The following is a 12174-nucleotide window of genomic DNA, read 5'->3' on the forward strand; positions in this document are numbered from 1 at the left end:
AAAGAACCCCAGGCAGCGTTTGAGGGCCTTCGGGCAGTGGGGAAGTGGGAGCTCCATGAGGGGGAGCATGCAGTCGGGATCGGGCCCCAGAACTCTGTTCTGGACCACATAGCCAAGGATGGCTAAGCGGGTCGTGCTAAACACGCACTTCTCCTTGTTGTAGATGAGGTTTAGGAGAGTGGCGGTGTGGAGAAATTTGGCAAGGTTGGCGTCGTGGTCCTGCTGATCATGGCCACAGATGGTGACGTTGTCGAGGTACGGAAAGGTGGCCCGCAAACCGTACCGGTCGACCATTCGGTCCATCTCCCTTTGGAAGACCGAGACCCCGTTGGTGACGCCGAAGGGAACCCTGAGGAAGTGATAGAGGCAGCCGTCTGCCTCGAAGGCCGTGTGTGGACGGTCCGATTTACGAATGGGGAGCTGGTGGTAGGCGGATTTGAGGTCTACCGTTGAGAAGACCCGGTACTGTGCAATCTGATTGACCATATCAGATATGCGTGGGAGGGGGCACGTGTCGAGCTGCGTGTACCGATTGATGGTCTGGCTGCAGTCCACGACCATTCTGTGTTTCTCTCCAGTTTTAACTACTACCACTTGGTCTCTCCAGGGGCTGTTGCTGGCCTCGATAATGCCTTCTCGATGCAGTCGCTGGACCTCGGACCTGATGAAGGTCCTGTCCTGGGTGCTGCACCATCTGCACCTGGTGGCGACGGGTTTGCAATCCGAGGTTAGATTTGCGAAGAGGGAAGACGGATCGACCTTTAGGGTCACGATGCCGCACACAGTGAGGAGAGGTAGGGGCCCGCCGAATTTCCGGGTAATGCTCTGGAGGTTGCACTGGAAGTCCAGGACGAGTAGTAGGGCAGCACAGAGGTTAGGGAGGACGTAGAGGCGGAAGCCGCTGAATTATATGCCCTGGACCGTGAGTGTGACCGGACAGTGCCCCCGGATCGCCATGGAATGGGATCCGGAGGCCAGAGGAATACTTTGATTGGCGGAGTGCATAGCGAGGGAGCAGTGCCTTACCGTATCCGGGTGGATGAAGCTTTCGGTGCTCCTGGAGTCCAGCAGGCAAGAGGTCACGTGTCCGTTGATTTTAACACTGGTTGATGCGGTGGCCAGGTTGTGCGGACGAGACTGGTCGATGGTCACTGAGGCAAGTCGCGGTCGGTCGACACTGGTGTCGGATTATGGGGAGCCCGGGGGGCACAGGTCCTGGAACGCTGGCGGTGCCCATGTGCTGCGGGGGAGACAAGATGGCGGCACCTGAAGATCTTGAGGAGGACAAAATGGCGGCGCCCATGGGCCACATGTGGCGGGGGTTGAACAAGGTGGTGGCGCCCATGGGCCGCACGTGTTGCTCAGAGGGGAAGATGGCGGCGCCCACTGGCCGCGCGTGGTCTGAAGGGGAGGTGGAGGCCCCCGGGTGGTTGGCCTCTGGGCAGGGTGGCACCCCGGCATGGCTGGTGCCACCCAGGTGTCTTGGCGCTGCCACCCAGGTGCCAGCCTGTGAAGGCACCCATTAAGCACTGCCAGGCTGGCTGAGGCACTGCCATGGTGCCAGGCTGACATCATTATTGAGCACGTGATTGGGAAAGGGCGTGACCTGCCCGTGTTTGATTGGGTGGCCATGTTTGATTTAAAAATAGCATCCCGATCTCTTCCTACACTGAGGAGTTCTGGTGAGCAGAGATCCTCAGTGCAGGAACGGGACTAGGTGCAGCCTCAGCGAGGGGGTTTCCCTGCTGTCATACAGGTCGAACATGACTCCTTAGCCACCCAATCAACATCGTATGTTTATTGTTTTACCTTCAAATAAAGAACACACATGGGCCGCGATGGTCTGGACTTGTTACGCTTGCGCTCAAGTGAAATGAGACTGGTTAATAGCAGGAGAGGCAGAAAACGAGAACTGCTCTAGCCCAAACAGTTGGTGATGCAACCGGCCCCCTCCCATCGGGATCTTGCCAAGAAACCAATTATCACTACTTAAGCTCTATTTCCATACAATTAACGAGAGCTACCCCTTATCCAATGGCCTCCCTTCATTCAGCAGTTTCTCCAGCAAGTGGTCACACTGGCGCTAATTAGTACTCCATTTGAAAAATGTGAACCTGACGGAAGGGCTTCTGTGGGGAGCCGAAGAGGTGAGTAGCCATCTTTTCTCACAGGCAAAGAGCCCGGGGACGCTGGACCTGCCACCCTAATGCTCGGTAGGGGGTGGGAGAACCCCGGCTGGGGTTGGGGTCCCTGTGCCGGATGGATGCCGTGGGAGGTATGGGGGGAGACGCTGGGGGGGGCAACCGAGGGGCAACCACACACGTACCACCATGCCACCCCTGGATTGTGTATATCCATTCCGGGAAGCCCTTGTCCCTGCCTGTCCGCTCCACTGACCAACCATAACCCCCATCAACTGCCGAGGCCTCTGGCCATGGTGCTGAAGGCTATTGCTAATGGGGAATTGGTAATCGTGGTCAGGTGAGCACTTCACACATACCAAGTGTATGTACGTGGGTGGGCGGGCCATGTGGCATGTGGGAGTAATAGCCTAGCATCACAATCAGTCCGTGATGCCTGGACAGTGTACCTCAACACTGCAGGAGGCAACACCACACATCCATTGCCAACATCCAAACACAAAGGGGATGGGACACAGCTTCAGCCATATGCCCTCAGCCAGAGGGTGATGTTGTGAGGAGGTGTCCGGGGTACAGGGTCTGTGGCCAGGTGAGGGGGACCCGCTGCAGCATGGAGTGCATGGGGAGGTTGTTCCGGGTAGGGTGGTGGGGTGGGTGCGGTGACAGTTAGAAGGGACCACGCTCGACCTAGCAGAGACAAATAAACTAGCGCTCTCTATGATGGTCGCCTCGCGCAACGTTCTGGCCTACAGCACCAGCCACACGGCCCACCCCTCCTACGCATCGTGGACCCCACAGACGGCTGCCCCAGCGGGGGCCTTACCTAACCAATACGCCTGCGCCACGCACCAGCCAGCGAACCCCGGGGGTCCCCGATGTTACTTTTGTAGCCAGCAGAAACACCCCCTCCAACACTGCCCGGCCTGCGCTGCCCTTTGTAAGGCTTGCGGCAAGAAGGGGCACTTTGCCGCGGTGTGCCAGGCCAGTGCAGTAGCCGCTATCGCCCCCACCCTACTTGTTTACGGACAATGGGCGCCGCCATCTTCACCTCCCTGGACCACGCGCGGCCAGTAGGCGCCGCCATCGTCTCCCCCTCAAAATAAACAATGTACATGAATTTATAAACATAGTGCCTTACAGGTCCCACCTTTACTAACACTCTACTCTAAACTAATCTAACCCCTATTCCCCCCATCACCTTCTGCTGAAGGTTAATTTTCCGCAAAGAATCATTGCCACCTCTGGGCGAACCCTAACATTGACCCTCTCAGGGCGAACTTCATTTTCTCCAGACAGAGAAAGCTAGCCATGTCAGTTATCCAGGTCTCCGTCATCAGGGGCTTTGGGTCTCTCCAAGCTAATAGAATCCATCTCCGGGCTACCAGGAAAGCAAAGGCTAGAACGTCTGCCTCTTTCTCCTCCTGGGTTCCCGGGCCTTCTGACACTCCGAAAATCGCCACCTCTGGACTCGGTGTCACCCTTGTTTTTAACACCTTGGACATGACCTCCGCAAACCCCTGTCAAAATCCCCTAAGCTTCGGGCATGCCCAGAACATATCGACATGGTTCCCTGACCCTCCGCACATCTTGCGCACCGATCTTCTACCCCAAAGAACCTGCTCATCCGGGCCACTGACTTGTGGGTCCAGTGAATGACCTTAAATTGTATCAGGCTGAGCATGGCGCATATTGTGGACGTGTTGACTCTACTTAACGCGTCCGCCCTGAGACCATCCTCTATCTCTCCTCCTAACTCCTCTTCCTACTTGCGTTTCAACTCTGCGTCTCCTCTGACCCCATGAGTTCCTTGTAAAGGTCAGAAACCCTCCCTTCTCCCGCACACACTCTAGAAACTACCCTGTCCTGTATCCCCCTTGGTGGTAGGAGCGGAAAGGTTGAGACCTGCCTGTGTAGGAAGTCCCACACCTGCAGGTATCTAAATTCATTTCCCCTTGCCAATCCAAATTTCTCCTCCATCTCCCTCAGGCTAGTAAAGCTCCCATCTATAAACATATCCCCCATCCTCGCAATTCCTGCTCTCTGCCATCTCCGAAACCCTCCATCCATCCTTCCCGGGGCGAACCAGTGATTATTACAGATTAGAGACCACACCGATGCTCCTTCCGCCTCCACATGCCTCCTCCACTGCCCCAGACCCTCAGGGCCACCACCACCACGGGGATGGTAGAGTATCATGCTGGTGGGAACAGGAGAGGCGCCGTTACCAACTCCCCCAAACTGGTGCCCTTGCATGAAGCCGCCTCAACACGCTCCCATACTGGTTGTCATCCCTCATTGTCCTTGGCCATCTCAGAGTCTACCACATACGATCTAGAATCACATGCAGGCCAGATCAGGTAAGGATGACAGATTTCCTTCTTGAAAAAGTATAAGATGGAGTTTTAGAACAATCTATGATAGTTTCATTGACACCAATACTGAGACTATCATCATATTCTAGATTTATTAGTTTCATTCAAATTCCACCAGTTTTCAAAGTGGGATTTGAACACACATCTCCAGAGCACTAGCCTTTGGATTACAAGTCTAGAGACATTGCCAGTGCACAAACTGTTGTTGATGTTGTGGAAATGGTCTTCGTTCGAGCTGAAGGTTGAAAAATTCAGCACTGGCATTAAATGAGCGTTACGCACTGACCAATGTCACAATCTGCCTGCTCTGTGTACTTCCGGAGCTGAAACTACTGATCCTATGGAGCCAAACGTTAAGCCACAGAATCTTACAGCACAGAAGAAAACCATTCAGCCACGTGTTCCTGCTGGCTCTTTGAAAGAGCTGTCCAATTAGTCTCAGTCCCTACTCTGCCCAAAGCCTTTCAAATAATTCCCTTTCCAAAATTTATATCACATTCTTTTGAAAGTTATTATTGAATCTACCCACACCATCCTTTCAGGCCATGCATTCCAGACCAGAACAATTCATCTTGCAATATGATTTTTCCTCATTTCACCTCTTGGGCTGGATTTTCCGCTACCCGACACCGAAATCCGTTTTGACGGCAATATCGGGAGCGGCGCCAGTTTTTGTATTATCCGCCACCTGAAAAGCAGCATACTCTAGGAGTATGCCGCGCCGATTATCCACGGCCTCAGACCATTGCCTGAGGCCCGCCCTGCGATGCTCCGTTCCTGATCAGCCGAGTTCCCCGCAGCGTGGATTACGTGTGCTCACACTGTCTGGAAACCTCGCGTGGCGGCTGCGGATTCAGTCGGGAAAGGGCTCATCCGCAGGCAGGGGGGGCTTCGTTTGGGGCTGGCGGCACTATGGTCCGGTGCACGCGGGCTGCTGAAGGGGGGCACTACTTTGGCGCTCCGGGTCCGGGAACTGAGTCCGCCATGGAGCATGGCGCGGCCGTTGCAGGCTGCCACCAAGCGCATGCGCAGCTAAGGAACTGGAAGTGCTCAGTTCCGTATCGCCAGCTACAGCTGCGAGCCCTACGCTGCCTCCCTGCTAGCACCCAACAAAACGGGGAATCGGTGGTCGTTTTGTACCTGTTTTCCTGCATAAAAGACCACCATTTTCATGCTGGAGTGGGGACTTAGTCTCGAAAACAGAGAATCCAGCCTCATATTCTTTTGCCAAGTATGGAAGCATTTATTTCCTCTCATTGGTTTCTCAGTTTTTACCCCAAAACACTTCATGATTTTGAGCACATCTATCAAATCTTGCCTTAAACCTCTGCTTTAGGGAGAATCAGCCCAGCTTCTCATGCTCCTCCCTCAGATGATCAAATAAATTACATTACATTCACCTTAGACAAATATGTGTGTTTGAGTTTACGAAAGATTGGGACTGGATGGTTGATCGTTGTTCCATGCTTCCTTATGTTTTGAATTGATAATCCGCTATGTGGTGCAGTGTTTATGAAGAAAATTGTTCATAAAAGAAATGAAATGGAAAATTCATTCTCTCTGCAGGTTGGAAGCTACACCAGGTTGTTCAGATGATTATGTTAAAATATATGATGGGCCTTCAACAAGTTCTCCAGTGCTTTCCACAATATGCACTGGATCAAATCGTGCATTTACATCATCGTCCAACGCTATGACTATTCATTTCCAATCTGATTCCCAAAATACCGGTCCCGGCTTCACTGCAAATTACTTTGAGATATCTGCAAATAAAAGTAAGTGTGAAATGACTTCTCTTGATCTGTGCAGTTGAAAGTAGCATGGTAGGAAACTGATTTAGCAGATGTGACTATGAGTCGATAAGGATTCATTATGCCTCGCATCTTGATGCTCTTATTATAAAGAACTGTACAGAATATACAGCACAGAAATAGGCCACAACGAATCTGTGTCCATACGCCTTCTCAACAAGAGATTTCTCCTTTTCCAGCTGCCTCATCTCAGTCTGTCAGTGTATATTTTGAGTCACTTCTCTTCCATTTAGGCATCTACCTTTTGCTCAGAAAGCATCTAAGCCATCTGTCTTCACCATTTTCTGTCGTAGTGTGCTCCACCCTCTGGGTAAAGACATTTCTTCTTACTTCACAATTGGATGTATTAGGAACTGGCTTATATTTTGGGTCCATGTTTTTTGGATTCTCCAGTATTTACACTGCTAAATCATTTACAGTTTTGAAGATCTCTGTCAGCTTGTTCCACGTTTCTTTTCTGAAGAAAAATACCCGACCTGTTCAGTTGTTCCTTGGAGCTGTAATCTCTCAGTCCTGGGCACCATCCTTGTTTATCAAATTTGCACTTTCTCCATTGTTTCTGTGTTTGTTTATACCATGAAAGATAGAACTGTGCTCAGTGAATTTAGCGTGGCCTCACCACGGTCCTATACATGCTACACAACATCATTGCTGTTGAATTATCCAGCCTAGAAATAAATCTGAGTGCTAAATTATCATTTTAAATTATTTTATTGGCATGCAATGCTGTGTTTAATGATTTATTCATCTTTGTGCAAAGATACCTTTGCTTCCCGAACCCAGTCACTATTTTTATTATCTCAGATTTAAGTGATGTTTCTGTCTTTTAAAACCAAAGTGCATTCACTCAAATATCTATCTGAAATTCATTTTCTACTTAACTGCTTAAACTATAAGCTTTCTAATGTTTTCTCCAATGGTATCATGTGTAAAATTTGATATTGTCTTGCTTGTTTTTCAGCCAAAACATAGATAGAATTTATGAAAACAGTGTGCTCAGCCCTGATCCTTGGGGAACCACACTTTCAATTGTTTTCTAATCTGAATACACTTCACCTCTGGCCTTCACTTTTTATTTTTTGATCAATTTAATTTCCCCGATTCCATATGTCCTAATCTTTGTTATGAGTCAACTGTTGTAACTTCTCAATGAGGTTTGTAAATCTAAGTATGTGACATTTAATCTTTTAACATCTTCAAAGATTTCTGTCAGGTGAACACAAGAACAGAAAAACTGAGCAGCAGGAGTAGGCCATTCTGCCGGTCAACCATGTTCTGCAATTCAAAAACATCATGGCTGATAACCTACTTTTATGCCATTTTCCTCCACTATCTCTATATCCCTCGGTGTGATTTGTATCCAGAGCAGCACGGTAGCACAGTGGTTAGCACAATTGCTTCACAGCTCCAGGTTCGATTCCTAGCTTGGGTCACTGTCTGTGTGGAGTCTGCACGTTCTCCCCGTGTCTGCGAGGGTTTCCTCCCATAGTCCAAAGATGTGCAGGTTTGGTGGATTGGCCATGCTAAATTGACCTTAGTGTCCAAAATTGCCCTTAGTGTTTAGTGGGGTTACTGGGTTATAGGGAGGTGGGGGCTTGGGTAGGGTGCTCTTTCCAAGAGCTGGTGCAGACTTGATGGGCCGACTGGCCTCCTTCAACACTGTAAATTCTATGAAATCTATCGATTTGTGTCATGATCGTGTTTTGTAATTGTCCTTCCACAGTCCTCTGGGGTAGAAAATTCTAAAGATTCTCCACTATCTGAGTGAAGAAATCCCTATCTGAGCCTTAAATGGCCTGCCCTTATTGTCAGACTGTGTCCCTCCCTGGTTCTAGACTCACTAGCCAGCCACATCTATCCTGTCAATCTTGTAAGAATTTTGAAGTTTCGATGAGATCAACTCTCTTTCATCGAAACTCTGGAGAAAACAGGACCAATTTCCTCAATATCTCTTCCTAAGACAATCACACCATCCCAGGAATCAGTCTGACAAACCTCCATTGTACTCCCTCTGTGGCAAGTGTAGCCTTCCATAGATAAGGAGACCAAAACTGGACACACTGATCCATGTGCGGTCTCACCAAAGGTTCTACACAATTGCACCAAGACATCTTAACACCTATATGCAATGCCCGAACAATGAGAGACAACATACAATGTGCCTTCCAAATTGCTTGCTGCACCTGCGAGCTAGGTTTCAGTAACTCATGAACAAGGACAGCCAGGTCTCTTTGGACATCAACACTTCCCAACTTTCCACCATTGAAGAAATACTCTGCCTTTCTGTTTTTTTCTACCAAAGTGGATAACTTCTCACTTACTCACATTACCTTCCATCTGCTGTGTTCATGCCCAATCACTCAGCCTGTCCAAATCCCCAGGAAGCGTCCTTTCATCCTTCTCACAACTTACATCTCCAACTAGCTTTCGAAAATTTGGAAGTATTACATTTGGTCTCCATATCCAAGTGATTTATTTAGATTGTGACAAGCTTTGACCCCAGCACTGATCCTTGAGGTTATCCAGCAGTAATGGCCTGCCAACCTGAGATGACCCTTTTATTCCTCCTTAAGTCTTCTGTCATTTAACCAATTCTGAATCTACCCAGTATTATTAAGCAAGACTCAGTGATTCAGTATCTGTGATGACTATTTGTATGTAGTTTAATTCTCCAGATGTTCTTCTCTCCATTCTTTCAGAGTAGGTCCCATATTTCCCATCACTGACATTAAGCTGACAGGTCTATAGTGTTATAATTTTATAACCCTACAGGAAGCCTAGGGATCTGCAACATCAGAGTTCCTATGGCCTCACCTGAATACAATCTACCCAGGTGAGGAGGCAGGGCTAAACCCCCTTTTCCTAGGACTGGTGGCATATAAATACCCCAGCCCCGTTGTGGACTGGGTGCGGGAGACCCTTTGGGGAGTAGAAGGTGTGTATCATAGATTATCATAGAATTTACACTGCAGAAGGAGGCCATTCGGCCCATCGAGTCTGCACCAGCTCTTGGAAAGAGCACCCTACCCATGGTCAACACCTCCATCCTTTAGTAACCTGAATGGAACTGAACCTTCTACAGACATCGCTACTGAATGGTCGCTTGCCTGAGACTTTATACTAGCGACGAGGGGCAATTGGAAATACAGGAGGCGCCATTTATCCCGGACTGGGCCCTCCTCGATTAGGCCTCAGGAGATCTTAATTCAGGTGGCAGGAATGCCACTAATCGTTAAGCTTGGGGCGTTCGATGCCTAGACTAAAGATTGCACCCAGTATATAGTGCAAATTAACTATTTTTTTCGTGTGAGCAACATAGTCGGGGCGACAGACAGACGGTGACCCTCCTTGCAGCTTGCGGTGAGGAGACTTACAGCATTATCAAAAGTTTAACTTTCCCAACTCACCCGACAACCGCAAGTTCGCGGATCTCGTTATGTTAGTTAGTAACCGTTTCGTCCCGAAACAGCCACTAATCATTCACCATTTTCATTTTCATGCAGCATCTCAACGTCAGGACAATCCTATAATGGAATTCGTGGGCTGGTTGCACAGACCCACCGTGTTCTGCGAGTTTGGGCCGGCGTTATCAGGGGTGCTCCAAGATCGGCTGGTTTGCGGAGTCAGAGACGGGGCAACCCAAGAAAGTTTATTGAGTGAAACTGAAAAAAGCACCGAAATAACGTTGTCCCGGGAGGGCACAGAACTCTGTGTCCAGGAGTTCCGAGGGATGGTTGTCCTGAACCTCCAACGCAGGGCACGGGGAAATTTCAGACTCACGCTGCTGGGGATGCACTCCAGGGCACAAGGACTGACGGCAGTAATTCTCTACCAACGGATGCCATGCACCCATACACCGAGATTCCTGACAAGTGGAATGAACAAGCCAGTGCCAGAGGGAGGCGACAGGACAGACGCCGGCAGCAAACCTCGCTCACCTGCCATGGCAGCACCGGTGATCGCCCCAGAACACGGACGCATTTCGATGATGAGCCGGAGGAGGTCCACTGCCTTTAGTGCATTTTGGCACCACAGGTGGCGCCTATCCCGGTCACGGTCCGGATCAACAGTTTTCCGATTAGGATGGAACGTGATGCCAGAGCCATGGTGTCTGTGATCAGCCGCCGCAGGTACAACAAAATTTGCGCCGAGATACAAGCCTTCGCGCTGAAAGAAACAGGTTGGCTGGCAACATACACAGGGCACCTTGGCAGTTTCCGTGGAATATGGGTTTCAGTCAGTGAGTCTACCACTAGTGGTGGTGAAAGGTCCCGGCCCAAATTTGCTGGGGCGACACTCTACAACGCGTCCTTTGAACTGACAGCAAGTATGCTGAATGTACCCCAATGGACCAGATGCGGTGCTGGCATGTTTCTCAGGGATGTTCCGGGAGGGCCTTGGTACCTTCTGGCGTGGACTCCGCCAGAATATCAGTGGACCCGGAGGCCCGACCACACTATTTTAGGGCCCGACCCATTCTTTACGCTTTGAAACTGAAGGTAGATGCCAAACTGGACTGCTTGGAGAAGCTGGGAATCATCCGCCTGGAGCAATCTGCAGATTGGGCCGCGCTGGTCGTGCCGGTTATGAAGACTGCCGTGTCCGTCTGCCTTTGTGGGGATTACAAAATGACAATCAACCAAGACCCTGTCTGAATCGTGGTGTCGAAGATTAAAGACCTATACAAGAGGCTCAGTGACAGAAAGACTTTTACCAAGCTCAACACGAGCCATGCCTATCAATCGTTGGTTTTGGACCCATCCTCATGAAAATACGTGAGCATCAACACGTAGGCTGCTCTTTGGGTCTCATTGGCATGTGCCATATTCCAGAGGGTGATGGAAAATATCCTCCAAAGATTGCCACAGGTGGCAGTTTACCTGGGCGATGTGCTGTTAACCAATTCCTCCGACTAGGAGCATCTGAAAAACCTGGAAGATGTGGTGCATAAGTTTGGGATGTCCGGGGTCCATCTGCGGCATGAAATGTACATGTTCCATGCAACGGAAGTGGTCTGTTTGGCTGACAGGGTTGACAAGCAGGGTCTACACACAGGATGTTAAGTAATGGGTTAAGAGACATTCCAATTAGTTGTCTCATTTATGTTAAGTATCCAATAATTGACACTGATATGTAAAGGGGCTTCAGGTGGCCTTTGTGTCAGGTGATGTGATGATAGAGTTTTGTGCATAGTCTGTTAAAGTGAAATAAAGGTGTTGGTGAAAAGGAGCAGAACCTTTGACTATTTAACAGCAGCCAAATGTCTACCAAATGGTAGCAGAGGATGGTTGCTGTGCAAATGTGAAGGGTTGAAAGATACAACTTTTCTAGACCAAACCAAGGAGTGAGTGAGAAGAAAAAAAAGGATATATGGCTGAACCTAGGATAAAGGTGGCCGGAGATGACTACCACCGTTATTGTCTGAAAGGGGATCATACGACCAATGGAGAAGTGCAGTAGTTATGTGGACTAACGTTACTGCCTTGGGAAAGAGAAAACAAGGTATGGCATTGGCTCTTTCTCTACCTTATGACAGTAAAATCCGGAGCAAAGTGTTTTCTGAGCTGGAATTGGAAGAGACTCAGAAGAAGGTCTGCAGACTCTAATACATTATATGGATAAGATTTATAAAAAGCATGATTTGTTAAGTACGTATGAAGCATGGTCGAATTTTGATAGGTTCCGGAAAGTAGTGGATTTCTCCATTGAAGACTATATAATGGAATTTGGCAGACTATATAAAAGGCTGCAGAAATACAACCTGGAATTTCCACAGTCTGTGTTGGCCTTTAAATTACTTGACTGTGCTAGTGTGAGCAACATGGATAGGCTCCTGTTTTTGACAGGAGT

The 12174-nt window shown here is 49.2% G+C and overlaps 1 protein-coding gene across 1 annotated transcript in view; it reads left to right on the forward strand.

Annotated features, from left to right (window-relative positions):
* The window catches only part of LOC140393168 (cubilin-like), a 367012-nt gene that overhangs the window by 243557 nt on the left and 111281 nt on the right, over positions 1–12174 (forward strand). The window contains exon 22 of the mRNA XM_072479292.1: positions 6080–6288. Coding sequence (XP_072335393.1) covers positions 6080–6288 — 209 coding nt within the window. The remainder of the gene's footprint in view (positions 1–6079; positions 6289–12174) is intronic.

Source organism: Scyliorhinus torazame, chromosome 16 (assembly GCF_047496885.1).
Source record: "Scyliorhinus torazame isolate Kashiwa2021f chromosome 16, sScyTor2.1, whole genome shotgun sequence".
Taxonomy (NCBI): domain Eukaryota; kingdom Metazoa; phylum Chordata; class Chondrichthyes; order Carcharhiniformes; family Scyliorhinidae; genus Scyliorhinus; species Scyliorhinus torazame.